General features: G+C 51.5%; 3 protein-coding genes across 3 annotated transcripts; 2 read left to right on the top strand and 1 right to left on the bottom strand.

The window, feature by feature from the left end:
- Positions 1 to 430: 430 nt before the first annotated feature.
- Positions 431 to 11,166, top strand: NCLIV_001440 (nol1/NOP2/sun family methyltransferase, related; the record flags this gene model as incomplete). The annotated part of the gene is made up of 18 exons (XM_003879642.1): positions 431 to 811; positions 1,200 to 1,266; positions 1,781 to 1,869; positions 2,180 to 2,231; positions 2,572 to 2,660; positions 3,185 to 3,281; positions 3,761 to 3,868; positions 4,352 to 4,453; positions 4,989 to 5,038; positions 5,905 to 5,926; positions 6,139 to 6,236; positions 6,345 to 6,434; positions 7,163 to 7,232; positions 7,934 to 8,171; positions 8,743 to 9,382; positions 9,641 to 10,057; positions 10,390 to 10,573; positions 10,928 to 11,166. The coding sequence occupies 18 exons, from the start codon at positions 431 to 433 to the stop codon at positions 11,164 to 11,166; spliced, it is 3,033 nt and encodes a 1,010-aa protein (XP_003879691.1).
- Positions 11,167 to 12,480: 1,314 nt separating this feature from the next.
- NCLIV_001430 (f3f19.18, related) lies at positions 12,481 to 20,090 on the bottom strand (the record flags this gene model as incomplete). Its single annotated transcript, XM_003879641.1, has 13 exons — positions 12,481 to 12,600; positions 12,904 to 13,176; positions 13,480 to 14,157; positions 14,678 to 14,881; positions 15,132 to 15,302; positions 15,449 to 15,471; positions 16,298 to 16,430; positions 16,619 to 16,771; positions 17,345 to 17,590; positions 18,289 to 18,420; positions 18,967 to 19,257; positions 19,588 to 19,731; positions 20,025 to 20,090. 13 exons carry the CDS (start codon positions 20,088 to 20,090, stop codon positions 12,481 to 12,483), a joined length of 2,634 nt encoding a protein of 877 aa, XP_003879690.1.
- A 1,954-nt stretch (positions 20,091 to 22,044) lies between these two features.
- NCLIV_001420 (putative programmed cell death protein) lies at positions 22,045 to 24,593 on the top strand (the record flags this gene model as incomplete). Its single annotated transcript, XM_003879640.1, has 3 exons — positions 22,045 to 22,624; positions 23,123 to 23,323; positions 23,833 to 24,593. The coding sequence occupies 3 exons, from the start codon at positions 22,045 to 22,047 to the stop codon at positions 24,591 to 24,593; spliced, it is 1,542 nt and encodes a 513-aa protein (XP_003879689.1).
- Between the last annotated feature and the right edge of the window lie 1,258 nt (positions 24,594 to 25,851).

Raw genomic sequence — 25,851 nt, 5'->3', positions numbered from 1 at the left:
GGCACCGGGACGCGGACAGAGGGACTGCCTCCTTTTCGCAGGCAGGAAGCCACTTCCGAAATCTTCTTTCTCGTCATCCCACAGAAGATCTGGAGTTTTCCGCGGACCCAGTCCGCCGCTTCGCTTCCTCTCTCTTCTTCCCAAGCTCTGTTCTAAAGCTCGTTTTCCCCTCTCTTTGATCTCCTGCTCTCGTCGTCCTCCTCACTTGTTCTTCTCCCTCCCCTTCTCTTCTGCCTGTTCTCCTCCATCTCCTTGTCTTCTGCCTGCTTCCTTTTCGGATCTTCTTCCGTCTGTTCATGGTTCCTCCGTCGCCACATCCCCTGCTGTCGCTCTTCCCCGAAATCGCCTCTGTCTTCCTTTTATTCCTTGAATCGCCGATTTTTTCCTCTCCCTTCCCCCCTCCTCCGCTCCTGCAGCGTCTCTGTGAAAGATGCCGAAAAGGAAACTCGACGCAACTGCCGGCTCCGAAGGCTCGGCGCCTTCGCCGACTGGTGTCTCTGCGTCTCAGGGAGACAACGTGAGCATCGAAGAGGCGGAGAGAACGAAGACTGCTCGCCACGCGCCGTCTGAACTCAACGGTGCATGCGGAGAGAAGCTGAGAGACAGTGAAAGCGATGTCGGAGGAGAACGCGAATGCAACAGCGAGAGAGGCCGAGAGAAACGGTGGCGCGAGAGAGGAAGACGGAGAGGCGGAAAACGAAGGAAAGAGCACGCGCCCAGCACCGGAGAAAAAAACCGGGAAGACGACGGGAAACAAACTCCGTATGCCCCACTCATCTATGAAAACGCTGCCTTTGAAGCCTACTATAAAGTGAGGAGAAAAGAAGCAATCGGCGAGACATTTACCACCTGACTCTCTTCAGTCGCGTCTCGCAGTTTCTCCTGTCTGTTTCGCTTTCCTCCTGTGCGTTCGTCCTTTCCCCTGTCGCTCCTTTCTTTGTTTTTCTCTCTTACCGCCATACAGTGGCGACCGTGGGAGAGGCGCGCTTTTGCGTGTACGGAGCAAGGCGACCGTGAGGCTTGAGCCGTGTTCCGAGGTCTCTGCCTCTCGTGTAACTACACGCAATTGCAGGATCGACATGCATAGAGATATGCATTTGACCTTGCCTTCTATGTATATATATATATATTTGTTTGTGTTTGTGTGCATTTATATCCCGCGTGCTTTCCATTTCTTCGCTGGACATTTCTCTCTACAGGCACAGGGCGTCTGTCCAGCTGAAGAATGGGACGCCTTTATGGCGTGTATCAAGACCTCCCTGCCAGGTAAGAAAACACGCATATTCTGCCGTTCTGCATGCGCTGCCGCCTGTGGTCTTCCTAGCAACATCTTGTGTTTCTGTTCTGTCGCTCTTGCTCCTCCTCGTGCAGAGGCTGCGCTCTTTTCCTCTCTCTCTGTTACTGCCTCTTCCGTGTCTTCTTCATCTTCCCCTTCCTTCTCATCCTCATTCCTTTCACTTCTTCGTATCCTTCATCTCCGTTTCCTTCTCCGTCATCTCCGTTTCCTTCTCCTTCTTTCCCTTCTTTTTTCGTTTCCGCTGAGCCCCGGTGGGAGTCAGTTCGGCCTTCTGAGTATCGCGTGGTTTCTCTGGTGGTTAAACGCGTTTTCTCGCTTTCCTCGCAGCTGCAAGCTCACCCTCCTTTCCCATCTTTGTTCTCCCTCTTTTTCACAGTGCGCTCGCGGACCATCTCCGGCCTCGCACAGTCTGTGTTTTCTCAATTGCCTTTCCGCTGCATTAACGCAAATCGGCGCTTCCGTTTTTTTTTTCAATCTCCGTAGCGGCAGTTCGCGTGAACCGATCAGCGCCTCTCTGGCGATCGACAGTCGACTTGTTGACGCAGCTCAGCAGGACAGACAAAGACGAGACAGTACGTCACGCAGGAAGCCATAAACGTCTTTTCCTTCTTTTCCTTCCCTTTTTTTTCTTTCTTCCCCGTCGTTCTTCTTCTTCGTCTAGTACCCTGTCTTCGCTTTCTCTCTTCCCTGTTTTGTGGCTAGGATTCGGGGAGTCGAGGTCCGTTTGATTGTGGGAAAGTCCTCGCCTGTATTGAAAACGGCGAAACGCGTCAAGCACCTCTCGCTTCTCGCGTAGCGTTGGAAGCTTTAGTTTTGTGCGGCGCAATGGAACGCCCGCCGCATTCTCCGTTCCCTTGTTCCCTTTACTGTCTCTCCTCTCAGGGACCGGAGGAAACGTTGCAGCGGCTGCCGTGGATGCCCCATGAGATTGGCTGTAAGTACTTTCTTCCTTGTTTCTTTCCGTCAGCGCAGCGGTCTGCTCCCCGAAACATCCTAAACGCTCACAAACCCTCTGATGCATAGGGTCCGTGGACCTGCGGTTTTTAATGCCGACACGCGTGTACAAATGCAGGCACAAGTAGATGTACAAATACGTGTGCAAAGATGTGCGCAAACACAGGCACAAAAATACAGTTACATATTTACGTAGACACTTGGTGTTGTCGAAATATGCAGATGTGTTCAAGTGTGTACAGGAGCTCACGTGGGTGGCGTTTTTTCGGTTTGGCTCTCCCCGTGAGCTCTCTTTCGTCATCTTTTCCTCTTCTTCTTAGGGCAGTGGAGCACGGTCTGCAAGATCCGCCTGCGCCGTGATGAAGGCTTCAGACGCATTCGACGCCACATCATGAACGAAGATTTCCGGGTACACGCGGCAAGGCACTGTTAAGTTCTTCCCTCACTTGCGCGCCCTAACGCTTCCTTTCTTGTGAAACGACGGACGAGAACCGGGATTGAAATACATCTTTACATATATATATCTCTATAGATATACTTATGCCTACATACACACATATATATACTTACTTATATATATATATATACATCTTTACATATATATATATATATCTATAGATATACGTATGCCTACATACACACATATATATACTTACTTATATATATATATATATATATACATATACTTTTCTTCATCTATCCGTTTGTTGTATGTGCCTACACATATATGCACACATCTATTTACATACTCCTGTATATGTGTATGGGATATACGTAGGTTTGTGTTGCTGCAGCAGGAAAACGAAAATTGTAGCTCTGCTCCGTACATCTATCTATGCATCTATGTACGCGTCTACCGTCCTCTGTATGTGTATCTCTGTATGTGTAACTGTAAATACATGGATATGGGTGTATGTGCTCCTGCGCTTTTAGGGAGGTTTGAGTAGACAAGAAGCTGTGAGTATGCTCCCAGCCCTGTTCCTGGATGTCCGCCCCGAACACCGGATCATGGACATGTGCGCCTCTCCAGGTACCCCTCGCCTTTTTTCCCAGACACCGCGTCTCTCCCTCAAATCAAGAAGACAGCTTTCTGCAGAGCTCCCGACACTTACTGGCACACGCAGCTATTCATATCCACTTGTACATATATATATATATATATGTTTGTGCATATATAATTATGTGCATAATTGCACATATATACGTCTCTACATGGATATATCCATACATATCTCCATCTGCATATAGCATTGCATAGATAAACATACATATTCATAATGAGGTACAGATATGCGTACATTGCCGTGTTTGCATGGGTATATACGTATATATATATATATATGTATATATATGTATATAAATATGCATATATGTGTATATGTATATAAGTATATGCATAGATAGATGTATTTGTCTGCATAGATGCAGCGATCTATTTCTGAGTATTTGTGTGTGTGTCTTGACTCGTGGATATCGGCGTGCGGAGATTTGCTGATACCGATTTCTCAGGATCGAAGACGACGCAGATTCTGGACATGATGCAGTGGGGGGCTGTAAACTCTCTCTCGCAGGGTGACGCGGACTCGCCGGCGCTCCCTGGCCTCGAACCACCAACAGGTGAGAAAACGTGGTGAATATCAGAGCCTCAAAACGTTTCTTTCGAAAAGCACAAAAAGGGACTTGCACAACTCTTGTGTTTCACCTACACATGTATATATATATATATATATATATGGATATAAGTACATGGAGTTAGGTGTACGGATATGGGTGTATAGCCGCGCGCGCGTATACTACATGTACATGTATATGAAATAGGTGTATTTGCATGCATTACTTCTTTTACGTTTGCATGCACATATCTTCGTACATGCCCATAGAAGGATATACACATATTTGTGCCTGAAGATCCGTGCAGCCAAATGCGTATTGGGTATCCAAGAATATACCTGTATATATATATATATATATATATATATAGCGAACGATCTTTGTAAAGGTGGAAGAAAAGGGAGGAGGCTGCGTGGCCAAAGCTACCCCAGAACCGTCTCAGAGACAATGTGTCTTTGTGTTTTCCCTCGGACTGGGTTTTTCGTTCAGGATTTGTCATCGCGAACGACATCGACGCCCAGCGAACTCAAACGCTTGCGCACCAGTGCATGAAGGTTCCCTCCGCAGCCATCGCCATCAGCTGCTCCGACGGTAAAAAATAAAAATCATTTTTTGCATTTTCATCTCCACAAACGTATCCGTTTCGTTGTGCCGCATTGACTCTCTCACCGACGCAAAGATATAAACCATGCATGTATGCATACGCGTTTATATATATATATATATATATATGAATATACATTTTCCTGCATGCACCATCGCGTTTGTCTTTATCACAGTATGCATCACGTATGCTTGTATTACAAGAAATGCGTGGACATCCGTGGAGTGATAGTTCTTAGCGTGCATGATTGCATGTATCAATACTGGCATGTACACATCTCTCTCTATCTAGATATGTATATATATACGCATATATGTCTGTAAGCCTGTGAGTATCGGTGTGTAGTTTTGTTTATCGTCAATCAGCGTTGTGCGCCTGAGTTGGGAGAGTGTATGGGTTTGAATTACATGCACGTGGAGATAGAGAGTTCTCCGCCTGTGTTGTGTGTTCATATGCACTCAAAAACGGGTTTTCAGGGTGGAGGTCACAGCGTTGTGCATTTGCGGGTTTCGTATTTTTCAGCCTCATTCTTCCCCCTCACGTTGCCCGACGGTCCGACAGGCGAGACTCGCGTACGTCGAAAAACTAAGTGGCGAAAAGAGATTTTGCGTTTTTAGGAGCCCCCGTCTCTTCGCATTTGTCACCTTTGTTCATGACCCTCACCGACCAGCGTATCTGTAGACGTACTTCTGTTCCTCTGCATGCGTCTCTATGTGAATGAATACAGCCAAGTCCACGTCTCTTCACAGGGATATATTGTTCCTCTGCATGCATCTCTATGTGAATGAATACAGCCAAGTCCACGTCTCTTCACAGGGATATATTGTTCCTCTGCATGCGTCTCTATGTGAATGAATACAGCCAAGTCCACGTCTCTTCACAGGGATATATTGTTCCTCTGCATGCATCTTTATGTGAATAAATACAGCCAAGTCCACGTCTCTTCACAGGGATATATTGTTCCTCTGCATGCATCTTTATGTGAATGAATGCAGACAAGTCCACGTCTCTACACAGGGATATATTGTTCCTCTGCATGCATCTTTATGTGAATGAATGCAGACAAGTCCACGTCTCTACACAGGAATATATTTTTCCTCTTCATGCATATATATATAAATATATATATATATATAGAGAGAGAGAGATCGATATCTTTATGTATAGATATTTGTCGGGTTGTGTCAAGACATTTTCGCCGTACATAGGGGGTACATGTGTGATGTGTGCGCGTCTAGGTCCATTTGTGTGTACATTCCTCTGTGTATGGCGAAACTGTTTTGTCGCCTTGTGTAATTCGGAGAAGCTTTCGTTTTCTTCTCCAAAGAGGTTTGTGAGTTTCATCTGCTTTTTCCCTGGAGACGAAAAGGGTGGGGACAAGGGACGCGACAGATGAACTGTTTGCATGTTTTCCTGTCGCGTTTTTGTGTCTTTTCAGCTTCAGTTCGACAGAATTCTCGGTACGTCCTGCACCCTTTCTCTGAGGCTCTTTCGCATTCGCCCTCGTTTGCTCGTCTCTCTTCCCGTCCTTCTTTCGCGCCTTTCTTTTCGCTCCTGCATGCTCGCATGCATGCTTGTCTCTCCTAGTCTCGTGCTCTTCGTTCGTTTCCGCCTGCCGCTCTGTGCACTCCCGAAGGCAGTTCACTAGAGCCCCGCTTTCTTTTTTTTTCAGCCGACGTGCCTTGCAGCGGCGACGGAACGATGCGAAAAAACGGCGATTTGTGGCGAAAGTGGAGTGCAACTGGGAGCGTCAGTCTCCACAGCATTCAGGTCAGCGTTTTGTCCACCACGCATGCAAGACATTTGTTTCCACACCGCGCGCCTGCAAGCAAGATTGGTTCCAGTGCATGCTCTTGGCGTGTGGATTTTGTTCTTCAGCTGGGCATTTTGCATCGAGGTTTGCAGCTGCTGCGTGTTGGAGGGCGCCTGGTCTACTCCACCTGTTCTCTCAGTCCTCTTGAAGACGAGGTATGACCAAGAGACCGAAAGAGAAGACAAACCGCAAGAAAGAAAAAGATCCTCTCCTGTCGATGTACACACAGACACAGACTAACACACACTTACCAGTACATATATATATATATATATATATATATATATATATATATATATATATGGAAGTGTATTTCTGCACGCTAATCATATGTATATGTGTCGCGCTCTGTCTTTTTCTCACTTTCTCTCTCTCTCTCTCTCTCTCTATATATATATATATATATATGTGTATATGTATATGTAGGGGTGAAGAGGCATGCAAACTTGGAGGGGGTGCACACGGGACAGCAGCGTTGTGTGTGACGAAGGTTTCGCTCTCATACCCCCAGCAAATGGTGAAAAATCGTAGGAGTGTGACTTCGAAGGCATGTCCTATGCGTGTACACATGCATGCAAAGGTATACGCCAGGTGTGTCGGTGCGCTTACACGTTTTCTCTCGTCTTGAGGCCATTGCTCTGTCTGTGGCTATGGAGGTAACATTAAGTGATGAGAGAGATGCAGGCCAGGCCTTCTAAGGGCGCTCTGTTGGGATTCTTTAGTCAGAGTATTTATCGCTCGCGGGTTACATAGTTACCAAGTAACTGCATACCTTTGAGCATAGGCAAAGGCACATTTTGTGTAAGACGTTCTCGGAACCGGTTACAATGGTGCATCTGCATTTTGTCGAAGTCGTTTTTCCTCATTGCGGCTGAAATTACAGGCGGTCATTGCAGCGGCGCTTTTGCAGTATGGCGACGCCATCGAACTGGTTCCCCCTCCGCCTCTCCCAGGTGCGCTCTGGAAATTTGCAAGTCTCCTTTTCCTTTTCAGCGTCTTGGTGGGGATTCAATTTGGTTGTCGTTATTTAATTCATGAGAAAGCCTCGATGCCTCCGTCCAATATGGGTCTTAAAATAGTCTATTCTTTTGTAGCTTGCGTGCGTTTCTGTCTCCGTCTCTGCGCGCGCCTTTCCTCTGATTTCCTCGAGAGGAAAAGGGGGAGAAATCCGACGCCGCGGCGTTTGTTTTCGCCTTCTTCGTCCTTTCAAACACGTCTCTCAGGTCGCGCCTGCCTCTCTGTGCTCTTCCAACCTGACGATTTATGAAAGGAGGCGACGTGTAGAAATGCATACAGAGAGATACACATGCAGATCTAGAGAGAGATAGAGATTTATATAGATACATAAACGACAAAAGGTACCGAAAGACTGAAAGATAGACACATGTCGTCGCTATATATATATATATATGGAGAGAGATACAGGGAACTATGCACACATATATATGTATGCGAAGATTTGGATGTGTATATGCGGATGTGCAAGGAGTAGGTATGGGTGTCGTCCTGCAGTGTAGGTGCCGTACGTTCTGGTGATAAGATGCTCTTCCTCTTGCCAGGACTGTCTCTTTCTTTCCTTTTCTCGCTTCTTTCCCTCACTGCAGACGCCGATGTGCGTCCGCGTCTCTTCGTTCCTCTCCTTTTGTCTCTTCAGGACTGCGCTTCTCTCGCGGCCTCTCCTCGTGGCTGGTGCCTGTGCCAGAAACGAAGCAGAAGGAGCAGAAAGAAAAGAAGGACGAGAAGGAAGAGAAACAGGGGACTGGGGAGGCAGAGAAAGAAGGCCCGCAGTCAAAGGAAGGACAGCAGACCGCCCTAAATGGCGAGTCAGGCTGCGGTCAGAAGTTCTTCGCCGCATTCGCTGACGTTCCAGAGCCTCTGCGAGGAAAAATCAAGTACGAAATGTTGGCGCAAAACCCCTACCCATCCACCTATATATATATATATATATATATATATAGATATGCATTCCTGTGCATGATACAGAGCATGTGCATATGAATATATACGTGTATGATGAATATACGTGTAATGGCGCCTATGGGTGCAAGCAGATCTATCTCAATAGTTATACTTTCATGTATATACCTATGTATACATATTTTTTTAGTTGTGTATAGAGATGTCTTTGTATATATCCTTACGCAGCTTGGGGAACCCAGCGATTTCTAGCGATCTGTAGAATCGTGGAAAGGTTTGTGGAGGGTGCTGCAGTTGCATTGCGTGAGGACGGAGATGTGTGTGTGTGTACATTTTGCATTTGCTTCTGTCTGTTTGACTTCACATTCTCACATATACACCTTGACACTGAGATGTGTTTACTCCGGTGAATCGGCAAAGACACAGCTTAAAATCAGGTGGGAGAGGGAGGCGAAAGTGTAAACGCTGCGTGTTTGTGGAAAGACTCAAAGCGGAGACGAAGTTTTCGGCCCTTGAAACTCTCTTGCGTGTCTCGGCTGTCCTCAGACCCACGATGTTTCCGCCGCCGTCGGGCGCCGCTATGCACCTGGACCGGGCCGTGCGCGTTCTTCCTCATCAAAACAACTCAGGCGGATTTTTCGTCGCATGCCTCCACAAGAAAGGAGAACTCCCTTCTCGAGCCCAGAGAGAGCGATACAAAACACGAGCAGCCATGGCGTCTTCTTCCACTTCTTCCTCTTTTCCCTTTTCTTCTTGCACTTCTTCCATTTCTTCCTCTTCTTTCTCTTCTTCCTCTTCTTTCTCTTCTTCCTCTTCTTCTGCGGGTTCTTTAGAGGTCGGTGAGCAGAAGACAGGAGATACGGGGCGTTCCTCGCCTTCGCTTGCGTCTGTACCTCCGTCTTCTCCCCTTCCTTCCGCCGCCTCCAATCCTCTTCTCGACGGAGATGAAGCTGAGTCGTCTTCTGCGTCTTCGTCTTCTGTGAAGGAAGGAAAGGCGCTCTCAGTAGGAGCACGAAAGCGTCCGCTTCCCGGCTCACTGACGCATCCGGCCGTCGCATTGGCAATCGCAGCGAGTCAGCCGGGTAGTCTCTTTCACACGCTGCTCCCAGTCGATCTGTACGCCGAAGAAGGTTTCGAAAGTGTGCTCAGTTTCTACGGCTTCTCGAGGGAGTATGCGCCGTCTCTGGTAAGAAAAACAAGAGCCTCGTGTTCAAAGAAGAAAACCAGAAGCAACTGCCGTGACTCCCCCCGTCACAAAGGCCGTGTTCGAATCCCCGCGGAACACCAAGGCAGGGATCCTTCTAGCGGACGGTCTTTCGACGTCGGGGGTTCGGAAAAAACGCGGTTCCTGAGTTCGCCGTCGCCGCGATTTCTTTTTTCAGACGCGTCGATGCATCATACACCACCTGTTTTTTCGTCCCGCGTTGTCGCCTTTTCCGCGCAGGTGAAGGGGGACCTTCGCAGCCCACAGGCCGTTCGCGATCTTCCGATTCACCAGCTGACTCGCCGTCTCCATACACCCAAACGGCTGTACTTTGTCTCAGAAACTTTCTCGCATCTGCTTCACCTCCTTCTTCTCGCTCCCCACAAACCGCGACATTCCCCTTCTTCATCCGCATCTTCATCTTCTTCTGGTTCTTCTCCGGAGGGTTGCGGCGAAAACGGGGAGAGAGACGATGGAGTCTCGGCGGCGGAGGGTAGCGAACAGCGCGACGTTCCGACCTGGCAGTCTCGGAATAGGAAATCTCGAGACGAAGTCCGCATGAAGTGGCTGCATGCAGGGATCAAAGTTCTCGTTCAACACGGCAGCACGCAGCAACTCTCTTGTCGATTCGGAGCTGACGGATGGAGAGTTTCTCAGGTATCTCTCTCTTTCTTTCAACCGTCTTACCGATACACACATCTGCACACACACATATACGTATATTTACATACATATATGTATATAGTCGTACAAACCGATAGATGCAAGTATATGTATGTATGTATGTATGTATGTATGTATGTATGTATGTATGCATGAGCATAGGGGGATAGGCTGGATGTTTAAAACTTGTCTCTGACAATCGGCAGGTGTGAGCCTCATGTGCGCATATGGAGGAAAGACGGCAAGTGGATATGCATATATAGATTGTATCTAAATGTATTTATTTCAATGTGCATGCGTGCCCGACGAGCTTTGTGGTTTTTCAGGAGGGTGCCTCGCTGATGGTCCGCTACATGCGGCGTCGCATTGTCTTTTTGAACCTCGATTTCGCGGCGACTCTCCTTCTCTCGGAGTCCCGAATTGTCGAAAGAGAGGAGCTGCTCAGGGGGGAAGTGGAAGGCAGCGTCACAGCCCTCGACTCGTGCCGCGACGAAGCTGGAGCTCTCGAAGGTGAGAAAAGAAAGGCTTCTGGGGGAGGAAGCCGCGAGGTGGACACACATTTCCGGCCGCTCTCTGCCTCTGCCGTCGCGAACGTGACAAGCAGGGATTTGCGACTCCGTGCTCTGTGCCTGCGCAGGCTCACGTTTTTACAGGCATTCCAAACTGCAAATCTCCGTATATATATATGCATCTAAGTTCCTATATAGATGGACCTTTCTGTGGCATACATATCCACATATCCTATAAATATATATATGTGTATGTGTGTGTGTGAACGTTTATAGTCTTGTACAGAGACAGCTGAATGGAAATATCTGTGTATCGATTTGGGCGGCATGAAAGCGGCGTGTGTTGTTTTTTCAGCGGGTGGTTGCGTGTGCATCGTCTGCCCAACGGAGGTTCTTCCCTCGTCGCGCTTTCCTTTGCCTCTTTCGTCCTTCTCTTCGCTCGCCGACGCCGTCTGTTTGAGCTGCCTCGTCACTCCAGGCGGCAACCTGCACTGCTACGTGAGCAGAACAGAAGCTTCTGGGCTCGCGTTCCACCTCTTCGGCGTCGAAGAAGACGAGAAGAAGAACGAGAAGTGCGAAAAAGATGAAGAGTGAAGGAGATACCGAGCGTGAGAGAAGAAGAAATGGAAAGAGGAAGGATGAAGAGAAGCACGTGAATTGAAACGGCTCCCTTAAGATGATAACTATTGTGGAAATAGAACCAGTTGAACTCCCCTCTGGTGGTTTTCCCCTCATGCGACAAGAAAAAGACGCGGAGAATGAAGAGTTCTTTTTTACTGGAAACAATCCCTAGGCGGCTACTCGAGAACACCGAAGATTTCTTGACTCGGATTCCCTGCCGTATGTATCTTCCTCCTTTTCGTTCGGTTGAAATTGGTTTTACCCCTCGTTCTCGTCGTCGGCCTCTCCTCTTTTTCTCTGCCTTTTCTTCTCACCATCTCTTCTCTTTTCGGCCCCGCGTGTTTTCGCGGGAAGATTTAACCCATGATCATTCATTCACGGATGACCTTTGAGTCATAAATTGTTGGTGTATCGCCATTCGGGCGGTCAAAGCTCGACTGTTAATCCCCTTTTAAGTGTTTTTCCCAGGACGCACACGCGTCCGCTGTCTTTGGCTTCGCCGCAGGTTGCCGCCGAGGTGTATCTGCTCCGTACGCGTGCGTACGTGTGTGTGTGTGTGTGTGTGTGTGTGTGTGTGTGCACTTTGCCTTCGCATTCTCACGTGCCTTTGCGTTTCCTCTCTCTTTTCGCATCAGACCCGCTCAGAGAAACTTCTCTATGCTGCAGATGTTCCTTCTCCTCACCCTCCGCCGTCGCCTGTTCTCTTTCGTGTGTCTCTTTTTCTCCCCCACCGCCTCCTTTCGTTTCCTTTGCCAGCCAGGACACAGTCTCCGTCTGATCTCTCCCCCGCCGAAAAGGCCCTTTCAGGAAGTAGAGGCGGCGGTGCCTCTCTCAGGAAAGAGAAAGAGAGGGGAGAAAAGGAGACGCTTAAAACAAAAGTTCAGATTCCGCCGCCTGCGACTCTCTCAGTTGGGCCATTCGCCGATCGCTTTCGTCGCGGCAAAAACCTTCTCACAGTTCGCTTCCGAAGTCGCTTAGACTCTCGCCACGGCACCGCAAAAGGTGGAGAATGGAAACGGAAAACGAGACAGTCCAGACAAACAGGCAGAAAAAGCAACACAAAGAGACTCCCCTCCCAAACCTGCTTAAACACGAACCCGTTAATGGCTTCACACATATCACACCTTGAACCCAAAGCGACGAATCCATATATATATATATATATATAGGGGCGTAGTTTCCAGTATGTTAAAACAGAAATATATACGTATATACAGATGCACATATATGTATATATGTAGAAACATATATATATATATATATATATATATTCTTCGGCGTGACGCTTCATCGCTTTCTCCGTCGGGGTCGGCCCACTTGGCTTTTCTTCAGGTTCTTAATTTGTTTCTTCAGATTCTGTAACTTTTGCTTCACACTCTGTTGCTTCTTGTCGCGCAGCTTCCGACTCTGCACGCAAACCAGAAAGTGCAGAGAAGAAAACACGTCTCGTCTGAGCCCTTGCATGCGACAGTCGTGAAAACCGCTGTGAGTAAACCCCGCGATCTTTCCGGTGTACGTACACCGGACCGTCGGGCGAAGCGTCCCGTTTCTGTCGCGCGTGACTCGATTTTTCCCAGTGTTTTCTCTGCTCGCCACCTCTCGCCTTCTCTGCGTCGCGTGGCTGGGCCTGTATTCGCAGAGAAAGCAGATTCTTCGAGACAGGCGGGAAACGCAGGAACTTGGATTTCAGAGCACGCTAGAAAGGCTCACCTGGCGAACCATCGCCAGAGGCTTGTTTCTGGCTTTGAGTTTTTGCGGCGCATTTCCAGTGACGACCGTTTTGTGTTTCTTCGAGGGATCTGCAGCGAGAGACGCTTCCGCGGCTTCTCTTTGCTTTTTCGCGAAGGGCCAGGGAGCGCTTTTCCCCCCGCGTTTCCGTTCCATCTTCGCCTCTTCTTTCAGCCGATTTCGCTCACGCGCCTGCCGACGCTTGCGGCCTGCCAGGCCCTCAAGCTCGGTGCTCGAAACAAACAGACTGTTGCGCTGAAGAAAAGAGGAAGAGAGGGAAAAGACGGCCGCAGTCCAGAGTGGTTTACTACAGAACGAAGAGTCAGCGCAGCAAGGGACAAAGACGCGAACCTGAGGAACGAGACGAAGAGTGCCACGGAGAAGACACGCGAGCAAGAAGAGCGAGAGGAACGAGGAGGCAGCCCGCCTCGATGGCGTCGACTCAGCCTATGTGGCTTTCTGCCGTCTGCGTCCCTTCGTGTTTGGGTCTATCCCCTCCTTGTGCAGCCTTCCTTCTCGCGGAGGTCTCCGAGAGAGAGAGTTCGAAAGTTTTCTCACCTCGCGTTCAGGCTCCTCGTCGGACGAGGCGTCGCTGTCGGGGTCTTCGCTCTCATCGAGGCCAGCCTCAACGCCAGGTGTCTTGGACAGCAGAGACAACAGACGATCGTGTTCTTCCTCGTCGTCCTTCTGCGCCCCGGGTCGCCTACCCGCGGTCTCCACTGAGCGCTTCGCCTGCAACACGCGCAACGCGTGAAACTCCTCCGGCGTCAAAATGCGGTCCATCGCCAGCGAAGACGACACGTCCTTCTCTTCCGAGTTGCCGGACCCTCCCCCCTCTTTGGGCGACGGAGACGCCCGACGCATCTTCTTCTTTGGACGCTTGTTACACTCGTCCTTTCCTTCCTCTTCCTCTTCGTCCTCCTCTTCGTCTTCCTCTTCGTCCTCGTCGTCCCCTTCTTCCTCGTCGTCATCTTCTTCCTCGTCTTCGTCTCCGGCATCTTCCTCTTCATCACCTTCGCTTAATTCTTCGTCGTCCTCTCCATCTTCATCGTCCTCTCCATCTTCGTCGTCCTCTTCATCTTCGTCGTCCTCATCCTCTTCATCGTGCTCTTCATCATCTTCCTCTTCCTCTCTCATTCGCTTTCGGGCTTTAACCAACTTTTGCAGCTTCTCCAGCTCGTCGAGGCCGGTCAGGTTCTCTGCAGGTTTGAACTCTCCGTAGCTGACAGTCTCGTCCTGCAAAGCAAATGACGACGGGACGAAGGGGAGAGTGACGGTGAGGACAGCCCTTCGGTCTCGCGAGTCCCCCTCTGACGGATGCAAAGAATTTCCATCTGCGGTCTCTTTGACTCGGCTGTTTCGGCGATGCTTCCCAAGCACTCACAACAAGCCGGCGTGTGTCTCTCCCTCACTCTTCCGTGGATCTCCTGAACCCTGTTCCTATCTGCCTTCTTCCCCTCCTCTCTCTGCACGCTCCTTTTCTTCGCTTTCCGATTCGTTTCGGCGCTCGCCTGCCTCTCACGAGATCGTCTGACCGTTTCAAGTTCGGCGTCGCACACAACAAACGCATCTTCTCCCAGACAAATCTATCCCCTTATCCCCGTTTGGGTCTTTTCGCCACTTCTGTTCATATGCGTCTTTTCCCCCTCTTTCCCCCTTTTAGACTAACATCAGGAAGGAGACTACCAAAGTGAATATCATGATATTCGTACAGCTTGTATACAAATGTTGGTTTTTTAAATATACGCTTTCTCACCTGGCTGCTGCGCACAGCCATCGCAGCCTCCTTTCCTCGTGCATTCGCCGGGAGCATCGAGGGAAGAACGTCTCTGTACAAATTCATCAGGCGACGCGCGGCCATGACCACGCTCTTGCTCTTCCGCTCGCGTCGATATTCCACGAGGTCGGACAAGAGATCCTTGGTCATACACAAAGGCGCTCTCGTGCAAATCTCCGTTATCTGAAAAGAAAGACAAAGACAACTCCCCAAAGCACGCCTCAGCCAAGTTTCACCCACTAGAAAAGGCGATATCCATATATGAATGTGCAGGTGTATTTGCATAGTTGTGCAAGGACAGATACATGCGTTGAAAAATAGAGAATTGTATATACGTGCATATGCGTATATCATTGCAAAAGCAGATGCACGTTTATCGACCGTGTTTGTTGTGAGGGGAAAAGAGGGAAAGTTCGGGAATTCCTTTCCTCACTGCATTGAGGCCGACGGTAATGACTTCTTCGCCTCTCGTTTCGTTGATGAAGACGTCAGCAATGTGTTTCACGACGGGGAGTAATTCCTGAGGCGGAACGAGCTCGTGGACGGCTGTGGCGAGAATGGCCAAGAGCGAAGACACCAGCCGCTGGTGCGGCTGCAGATATTTCTGAAAAGCGGCATTGAAAAACACAGAAACCAGAGACGTTTCCCCACTCCCCCATGCACTGAAACATACAAGCTGCACGTCTCTACGCTCCGTTCCGTGCGAGTCTGTCGCAAAAACAGGGCTGTTGAAACAAAGAAAGCTGATACCCAAGACGCTCTTTCCCACATCTCTCTACACATGTCACAAACACAAAGCAAATACGAATACATATGAATAGGCATATGCACATGTGCTCATATTCGGACCAAATACTTGTATCGGCATATATATATATATATATATATATATATATGCGGGTGTTTGTGTGTGTGTATCTCCAAATGTGTAGATATCTACTTGAACACATGAAAAGATGCGTGAGCAGCTGTGTGTGTGTGTGTCACGCTTGCGTCTCGTGATATCTCGTTTTCTTCGCCAAAACACGTGCCTGTATGAAAGGGTAAAAGTTGAAGAGGAGGAGCTTGTGGTGACCGATCAGACGCGAGAGGAGATTGAGGAAGATGAGACGCGAAGCGAATCGGTCAGACTGTCCCTTCACACGACCTGCGGGGAGAAAGAAAATCCACTTTTCGCTTTTGCTTGCGCTCTCTGTCCCGTTCGCCGAGGCCGAGCATGCGCACAGCACTCACGTGCTCGCGCCGAGACGTCCTCGACCGCCCCACGTCTCTGTTTTCTCTTTTTCCCTTTTTGCCTTAGTGCGGCCTCGGCCCTCTCGCGTCCGATCCCCTGAGAGTGTCGCCTTTTCGCTCGAGAGGCAGCAGCTTCTCTTGATGGTTTGTGTTCGGGGCAAGAGCCGGCGAAGAAGGCAAAACCGCCCCCCAGTCACGGAAAGAACTGCGCGACACGCCTCGCTCTTCGTCCACAACGTTTCTTCAAGAGGAAGGCTCCGAGCCATCAGGTCGGAAGGCGATATTGCGCCTCTCCCCCTCTCGGTTTTTTAAAGACTCTGTGTGTCCTGCACGCCCGACTGCCGTCCTCGCGTGCGCGTCGCTCACCGAAGAGTTTCTCGGCGAGACCCTGAGGATCGAAGAGAAGGTCCAGGATGGAGGCTGACGCGACGACGCCGCCGAGCAGCTGCTGTTGCTCCGCCCGCTGCTGCTTCCTCGCCACCTGGCGCTGGAGCTTCGCCTGCGCAGATGTGTGGACGGAAAACAAGATCGTGCAAGCGAGAAAAAGATAAAGACTCCGGGACAGAAGAGACGCGTGAAACGCGAGCGAGGACCAGAGAAGAGAGAGAGGAAAGAAAAGTGAGAGAGGAAAGAAGATAGAGAGAGGAGAGAGAGAAGAAGAATGACGAGCTGAAATACGCGATTTACCTTTGCGCGTTTCAGTTTCTTTTTTGCCGAGGCTGTTTTCTTGGCCATGCCTTCTTGGGTGCGCGTGAGGCGCCTCGCCTCCGCCTCGACCGCCGCGTCTTCTTCGTCGTCCGTGTCTTCATCGTCCACGTTTGCAATTCGGCTCGACGCGCTCTGCACATGCCGCGAAAGTTCGGAGGACGGGCAAGGGCGTGAAAGAGGAAAGGAAACGGGGCAGTCAGCACTGGAATGGAGAGTTCTGTTGCGCCTTGTTCGCAGTAAACGCATTAGGTTTCTCCCGAGAGAAAAGACCAAGCGTGAGAGAAGAAGAGGGAGAGAAGAGCGACAAGGGCGAGGGAGAAGAGGAAAGAGAAGAGAAAGACAAGGTGTTTCCAGGGAGTCCCAGCGCTGTCGCGTCCCAGAAACACGCCGACAGGCGACTCCGCGTTCGAGCAGTAGGCAGAAGAGACGAAACGCACAAGTCAAGGACGAAGCGAAGAGGAGACAGAACGGGGTTCAATGGAGCGGTCGGGGTCTACAAGCACAGACGAGAAAAGGACAAAGTGGACGACATAGAGAACGGCAACGGCCTCTGCATGCAGGCGAAAGGGGAAACCTGGGAAAGAAAGCACGGGAAAATCTCGGGTCACCTCAACGGACAGGAAGATCACACACGTAGGCGACCAGGCAACACCTGTCCGGAGGAAACGTTTTCGGTATGGGTTTTTTTCGCGCCGGCGAAGGTACCTGCAGTTCGCCGAGGAGAAAGAGTGCAGCGGAAGTGGCGAGTTTCGCGTCTCCCGCGAGGGTGCAAGCAGCCGAGGCGTTGACGATTTTCTGGAAGTTCTTGTTGTTTTGGTGTATCGACAGCCCGCCGCTGTGTCTCTGCTGTCTGTACACCTGGATCAAGCAACAGAGTGCCAGCCGAGCTGCCGCCGGGCATGCAGGCCTAGCGAGCATGGCGAAGAGCTCCGGCGAGAGGAGGGTGAAGCTCTGAAAAAAAAAACATTCGCGTCCTCTTTCGGGCTTTACCATTGCACAGGCAACGCACGAGGAAAGGAAAGACGGACAGGCGGCGGGGAAGCGCGAGGAAAGGAAAGACGGGCAGGCGGCGGGGAAGCGCGAGGGGGAAGCGCGAGGGGGAAGGCTTAAAGTTGCCTTTTATCCTCATATGTTAATGACGGAGGGGGCGGAGTGGATTCCTTTGCGTGCGTTCGCGTTGACACGATACCGCGGGGGAAAGAAAAGGGAGAGACTCGGCGGGAAGAGAGAACCGACAGTCAGCATGTGATGTGCCTACACTAGGGAACCTAGGATAGAGACGCGACCCGTTGTTGGAATCATAGATTGGCCATCGAAGAAACCGCTCTTCTTTCATCTTCCCTCTCGACCTCGATGCAGCTACGCATCACGGAGACAGCACAGGGGCGCACAGCCTCGTGGAATTAGAACGTTTCTCCTTGCGAAATCAAGATAAAGGCCGAGAGGGCCCGTCATGCAAGAAAGGGAGTCTCAGCCTTCTGTGCGAAAGGAAAGGAAAGACGAGTTGGAAGAGCGCGAGCATCGCACAAAAGAGGGCAGAAACACACGCAAGAGCAGAAGGAACGAAGCGCGAAGACAGGGAAGAACGACGCGTGAAGCCAGAAGGGAAAGAAACGAACGAAAGGGACTAGGGCGGGAATGTATTTTACCTGTTGCATGCGATCGGCCAGGCAGAGCTTGGCGACGTCGCGCGTGACGAAGGAGAAGAGAGTCTGTCGGCAGGATTTGTCGTTCAATTGCAGCAACTGGACCGACACGCGAAGAAGCTCCACGCAAGAAAGCTGAGGACAACGCCACACAGAACTGCACATACAGTTACCTTCACATGCAGGCATGGATACATGCATGCTTCTGCAATGGCTATATATATATATATATATATATATCACACAAACCCATGCATATATATATATATATATATATATGCGTCTATGTTTTATGAGTATATATATGTTTTTTAGGTGTATAAGTGTTTCCATATGTGTGTAGGAATGAAGCCGTAAGGGTCGGCGCGCCTCCGTGACGCCGGGGACGGGAGCAGAGGTTGCGAATGACACGAAAGAAGCGAGGTTGTCGCTGTGCAGAGAGAGCAGGAGAGAAGGAATCCGTTCGAAGCAGAATGGGACCAAAAGAGGAAAAGCGTGTATCCTTTGTCGAGAAGAGAGAGGCTAGACGCGTCGATGGCTCGGCGAAAAGCGGGAACACGCATGCACAGGGAGACGCCGCAGAGAGAAGAAAGCAGCAACGCTGACCACGTCCAAGAGCAACGAACGCGAAGCCGCTGAACAGAAAAAAAAGACAAAGACCGTTCTGTTCGCTTTGCGCACCTGTTGCTTTCGTCTGAGCAGAAGGAGCGCCAGGAGCAACGTCTGTCGCGTTTGAGGATGGAGGGAAGAGGACAGCTGAAGAAGGATCCTTTGAATCGCCGCGGAGAGCTCCGCGGAGTAGTTTCGCGGCCCAGCGCCTTTGGTGGCTGTGTCCTCGCCAAAGGCTCCGAACGACGAGAGCGGAAGGAACGCCGGAGGAGCAGACGGGTGTCTGTCCACCTGGCCGGTCTCCTTTTTCTCTCGGCTCTTCGACGCATCCTCGGAAACGCGCGGACTGTAGCAGGGACTCGTCTGGGGGAAGCGCGGAAAGCAAACAGAGTGAAGAGACTAAGCAAAGCGCGAGACGCGAGCAGAAAGATCGGCGCATTGAGAAAAGGAGAAACGAGGTGACAGGTGGGTGCGCCGCAGCTGAGGACGGAGAGCAAAAGCTCGAGCGAAGCCTTCGAAAGACAGAGCGCCTGGGCGAAGGCGGAGGGCTAGATCTACCGCATACAGAGCCTGTTTGTGCGAGGTGAGCCATCTGGAGGGCGAGAGATATCCCAAGAGCCTCGAGACAGATCGAAACGCTTCAACACGATTGCCAAAAGAAGAGACGCAGGAAGTTCAGGCTTGCGGCCTTACGTGAGCGAGGAACATGAGAAGTTGCCGCAGATCCTTCACGGGTCTCTGCGGCTGTTGCTCGAGAACCGCAAGGAGGCCGCGGAGACGGTCGAACTGGAGTTGAAACTCGCCAAAGTACGCCGGCGGGTCACGCTTCAGGGAATTCTGGAAACCGAAAAGCCGCAGAGGGAAAAGAGATGAAGAGAAGAGGAACAAACGAGAAGAGGATAACGGACCGAGACAGCCCCCCCCCTTTCCCCCAGCGCAGATGAAGAGAAAGACGATTGCACGTTAGCATCCACAAACTACACCCCGACACACGAAGGGCGCAACCGCTGCTCTTCTCATCTTCGCCCTGTCTTGAGGGCTTCTGTAGGCGTTTCCCCCTCGGCCTTCCGTCTCTGTTTCGCCCTCGCTCCGCGCGTCTCTTTCCCGTTTCTTCTTTTGCCTCCCCTCACCTGGAGAAGAGGCAGCGACTGCGGCGCGCTCGCCGCCCTTCTGCCTCCGTCTGTGGGATCTTCCATGTCAGGTCGGGGAAAGTGCACTCTCCTCGCGCTTCCCTCGAAAGAGTCGGGTGTCTCTACACCCACAGGCAGATGCTTCCAGAGGGGAGGAAACGAAGTAGGAGCTTCAAACCCGGGTGGTCAAGAGACACGCGCGTGCAGGCATTAACATCAACGGATCTATCAGTGACCAATTGAAAAAGAACGGAAACAAGCAAAAAAATGTATACATACATATGGAGTTTTTTTTGAGCTTTCAGAAACAAAGAGAAGAGCGTGGAGCCGTCGCACGAAACAGTCGTCCTCCAGACGAGAAAACAGCCGAGGCAAGTCTCGGAGATGAAAGGGAGAAATGGGCTGAGGCAAAGAAACAAAGAGAAAAATCACGAGAAAGAAAAAGGCATCCTGTGAAGTCCACTCACTGCTCAACCGGAAACTGCAGACTCTCCCCGTTGTCTCTTCCACCTTCTTCCGCTTGGCTTTCTTCTCCGTGTCCTTCCCCTCGCTGCTTAAAGTGAGGCTGAGGCGGAAGGAAGAAACGAGAAGAAACGGCGTAGAAAAAGTTACATAGTTTTCACGCGCAGGTGAGGGAGACACTCGACACGGCCCCACACGGCTAGCCGTCTCCTTCACTCGGTTTCTCCCCTCTCTCCCAGCGCAGCAGAAAGAAAAAACGGGCGAGAAGACAAAGAGGAGATCAAGGAGAAGAAGAAATAAGAAAGAGGCAGCTCTGTGCGGCATCCAGCAAGATCCGGCGTGGTTCCGTCGCGGCTTCTGACCCTGCGCATGCGTGGAAAAATGCAAAAAGCTGCATGCGCCAGGCAGGGCAGGTGCCGCGAGCGCAGAGATCCGCAAAAATGCGCTTCTGTCGCCTTGAGAAACTCGCTTCTTCTGCTCTCCTCGAAGGGAAATGCCGAAAGTCGTGAAACGCTCCAAATGGTCATCCACAACGCTGCTTGGATCTCCCTCTTCCCTGCATGCGCGTTCGCCGCGACGCCCCGAGGCCTTGACCCCCGTGCCTCTCTCTCTCTGTTTCTCTCTCTTTCTCTCCCTCCCTCTTTCCCTTTCTCGGTTTCGGTCTCTCCGTCTTTCTTTTCGCGTTCTGCGTGCGGGTTCTTCTCTGTTCTGCCGCCTTTACCTTCCCCTTTCTAGTGCGGTGTCTCTCACGTCTTCGAGATGGACGCGGAAGAAACGAATCTTGGATTTCTCGAGGCGGCGAATCCGCAGCGACTGCGGCGGTGGCATTTCCCCTCGAAAGTGGGCGGAAAGCCGGAGTGGCTAGAGACGAGGCAGCTTCCTAAAACTGAGGACTTGATTTGCCTCGCCTGCCAAGAAATACAGACCTTCCTTCTCCAGGTAAATCCGCCGTCCTTACCTGCCTTTTCTCTCTCCTCTTCCATCTTCCGCTCCTCTCCCTGGGAATTCCCCTGGACCTCTCTTCCAACCTTCTGTGTGCTTCCCTGTCACTTTCTCGTCTGATTTTTTTCTCTTTCTCGCCTGATTCACGTCTCTTTCTCGCCTGATTCACGTCTCTTTCTCGCCTGATTCACGTCTCTTTCTCCTCTGTTCCTCTGCTCTTTCTCGGTATGTTTGCCACGTGCTGCACGGTTCTCTGCCGTCTCTTCTTCTTTGTGTTCGATTTCCTGTGCCGTTGTGCGCTGAGCGAGGAGGCTGCTAAGCAACGACGCACTGGTGAGTCAGAGAAGCAGAGAGAGATGTGTCTCGCCTTTTCTCGCGACAGCCGTTCTTCCTGTCGCCTTTCCAGTTGGTTTGCCTGAACGTCTCTGTCTCGTGCGAGCGTCGGGTGCCGCCTTGTCTGTTCTTCGGCTTTTTTTCCGAAATTTGTCTTTTCCTCTCTGGCTCTTCTGTCCAGGTGTACGCCCCAGTCGACGGCTGCGCAGATGCCTTTCACCGCGCACTTCTGCTCTTTGGATGCATGCGGTGCGGCACGAGCTTCTCGCTCTTTCGATGTCAAATGCCCAGAGTCAATCCTCTCTATCCTTCGTTTCCCCTCGCTGAAGTCCCCTCGGAGCTCTTCTGGGCCTCTTGGCGCGAAGCCACGCAAAGATCCCGTTCTCTCTCTTCTGTTTCTGTGGCCTCCTCCATGGGAGAGAGAACGCATCTAGGCAACCAAGCGGGGGAGAGTGTCTCCAGATCGCCGCTGGATCCCGAGAAAAAACAGAGAGCGACAAGCAGGGTCGGAGATGACTCTGCACGTGCTGGGAGAAAAGGAGAGAAGGAGGCCCTAGTTTGTGCGCTCCAGAAAATTCAGGAGGAAGAGCGACGCCTGCGAGGCACCTGCTGTCCCGTCTGTGGCCTTCCGAGCGGCAACGAAGAGGGGAAGGAGACGAGCGAGAAGACGAGCGGGGAGCGCGATGCGCAGCAGCCTGAGGACGCAAACTGCATGCGCCGCAAACTGGTGCGCCTGCTGCTCCTCAGAAGCCAGGAAGCAACTTCTGCCTTTCAGGAAGCGTGCAACGAGAGCGACAGTTCTCGCGTCATCGATGTCGACGAGGAAGAAGCCATCCTCGAAGAAATCAAACAACAGGCAGAGCGTAAGGCCTTTTCTCCCCTATTCCCCCGTGGCTCTTCGTCTTCTCTCTCGGGGTGATCTCTTTGCTCTCGTCGTGTAGTGCCGCTGTCGCCTTTGCCTGCTGTTTCTTCCCTCGCTTCGATCTGTCTCCTTGTCTGGCCTGCGTGTGTCTACGGATTACGTCAGTTTGCGCGTCTACGTAGGCATGAATACATGCATATGTCTGTATGCATATGCGTGGATATACGTGAAAATGTATGCACGTTCATGCGCGGATGCTTGTGTATTTATATCAGGCGTGCGTGTGCTCGTGTGAACGTGAGCTTACAAGTGTGAGGAGGCATAGCGAATATGAAGAAGGGAATCTTCGGAGTGCGTTTGCATTCTCTGTTCGATTTGAGTTATACGCATGTGAACGCACAAGATCGACTACAACAGGATGCCCCTGAATGTAAGGGTACAAACTCCGCATGCACCCAGGTGTATGTGCGGCGCGGGATGGTGCGATTTTTCTCCTCAGAAGGCGTGTATCGACTCCATCGGCGATGCCGCATCTTCGCCTCCCACTGGAGTCGAGGGCTGTGCTGTGCGTTGCCGGAGTTTGAACTCGAGGTCGGAGAAGAGGAAGAAGGCGAGGACGCAGACGAAGGTGCGGGGCCTTCCTACGAGCACGAAAAGGAGCTCTTGAGGAAGTACGAGGAGGAGGCGAGGACTGACCCAGGTAGGCGAGGGAGCTTTCTCGCGCGAAGCCGGAAAGCGAGGAAGAGCCACCAAATGCACCCGCATGCGGCAAAAGGAGAACGCTCTCGGGGGAAGCATGCACAAGATCAGATGCACATCCGTACACGCGTGCAGATGTGGATAGGTGTTTCCCCCGAGATCGCATCCCATCAAAAAGCTCTACATGCTGCACAAGTCTGTGTGGGACTTCCTGCTCCCACGACATACACTTCTTTCTACACAGGCGTCTGCAGGCAGTTCGCAGATGGAGTTGTGTATGCGTTTGTTTGTGCGGAAGTCTGGGCATCTGTCTGGATGCGTACTCTTGTGCGTCGCGCCGGAAGCGCTAAGCTTGGCAGTGTCATCTGTCCTCCTTCACGGTTCGTTGTTGCCTCCAAGTTCCCTGTTACCGGTGGCATTGTGTGATCCTGCAACACCTCTTTTCTGCCTTCTTTTAAGTCGTTTGAGCGCAATCGGTCCCCGGGCAGTCTGGCTGATGTCTATTTTCAGAAGCTCTGTTGGATGAGTCGGAACAAGAAGCCTTCGAGAGCATTCACGAGGAGCACAGCTCGCTCGATCCTCAGTTGCTTCGCTTTTTGAAACGGTGTTCGTCTTGCGCCGCGAACCGTGGACAAGTGCTTCGGTACGCGCTGGGGGGAAGGCCGCTGTGGCCCTTCACGCCAGGTCAGATGGAGGGTGAGCCGCCTGCATGCGAGAAGTGCGGCGCCAAGCGCCAGTTCGAGTTCCAAGTGCTGCCGCAGTTTCTCTTTGAAATGAAGAGATGTGCCGGAGTGAAACTGGAGAGCAAAGTGCACTGGACGGGAGATGCAGACCCGCACAAAAACAGAGAAGCCTCCAAGGCGAAGGAAGAGCCAACGGCCAAGCGGGAAGCCAGAGAGGCAGCTGCCGAGAGTTCAGTCGGAGGGCCTGCGCAAGCAAAAGGCGAGGCGGCGGGAAAAAGTAAGGCGGCTTCGACAACTCAGGCCGCCGAAGTGGAGGAACAAGAAACGGGCGGTGCCAGTCGAATGGAAGCTGCGCAGGCTGCGAGCGAGCGACTCCACTTTGCACTGTTGTGTATGTACACGTGCTCGGCGCACTGTCGCGGGAAACCCGAGCGGACGCGGAGCGAGAGCGACGAGGGGAAGAAAGGGGAGGGAAATCAAACAGAACTCCGCGAAGCAGCATACCCGTACATAAAAGAGTTCGTCTATGTCCAGCCCGACCCCTTCTTCGTCAAAAGAGCGTCTGAGAAGGAACAAAAATCCGGGTAATAGCGGGCGCTCGGTCACCCCTTGCGACGTGGAGGACGTGTCTCGCGGGTCCACGCTAACACTTTTCGGCTCTCTTTTTCTTTCGCCTCCTAATTAAAGGTTTTGTCGGGGTTCTCTTCGTGTCAGACGAACTCCCGGCTGGAAGGGGTTTTCCTGCGACCCCGTTTGTCCCCTGGAACGGGGCACACACCGTCACGTTGACAGGAAAACCGCGTAAACAGAGCATCCGAAGATGTCGCAGAAGTTGACACGGCCGCACGTTTTTCTTCCGTCTGCCATGTCTAGCCACACACGTAGCAGGAAGCGAACAAACAGAACGGTCAGATGAATGTCTGTCGGTGCGGACGACGTGGTGTAAAAGGAGAGCGTCGTTTCGCTTTTGGAAAAGGAACCGCTTGCTGATAGCTTTATAGCAAGAACAGTGCTAGAGATGTGAAACCGATATGTGTCTACAGATGTATGTATATGTCTCACGGAAGCGAACATGAAGAATTGCTGTGAGTTCTAGTGGCATCCAAAAAGCATCGACCGGCGGATGGAACGCTTTCGATTGCTGGTGTGGACACGCCGTGGGTTCAGGCGTGTCCATATGACCGGAGGGGTGACACATCGGCTTTCTACAGTGTACACGCAGCGACGATCTCCACTGCAGGGCGCTGCCAAAGTCTGGTCAGTTTTCAGAGCTAGATTTCCCTGAGAACACCTCGTAGCGTCCGTCTGACGCGCGGAAACGTGGACCACTGCAAGAGAAAGCCGATGACAAGAGAAGGGAAATCGAGACGCGTCCTTCGGTCGGGCACCACGGAGCTTCGCGCGAGTGCCCAACTCACCCGCCTCACCGCCGTTGGCATTTTCCCCAAACACAGCGCACATGCATCGAGGAAAACCAATTGTAAAGGCTGTGTCACCGAGGTTGCCAAACGTTCCAAGACGGCGAAACGCGTTGGCGCGCCGTGCACGTGCGCACAGTGTGCCTGAGCACGTTTGTCAATTGGTAACACTGGTCCACATGTATGCCGCTTTGCAGAAATACGAACAACATGTTGGCGGTGAATTCGACTGTCCAATACCAAGACTTGCGACGTTTTGGATACCCCCCGCGTCAAAACGTTTCCATTTTCACAAGGAAGTGAACACGAGTCTGCTATCGTGCGTTCCCTGGTTCCCCGTCCGGGGAGTAGCAGTATCGTCTCTCTTCCCCCTTCCATGCGTCTCACATGAACAAACTGTGGCTGCTCCCGGCTGCTTCGCTCCATCG

The sequence above is a fragment of the Neospora caninum genome, chromosome Ia (assembly GCF_000208865.1).
Source record: "Neospora caninum Liverpool complete genome, chromosome Ia".
NCBI lineage: Eukaryota > Apicomplexa > Conoidasida > Eucoccidiorida > Sarcocystidae > Neospora > Neospora caninum.
Note: the sequence above shows the minus strand (reverse complement) of the source record. Positions and strands in the feature narration are given on the sequence as shown.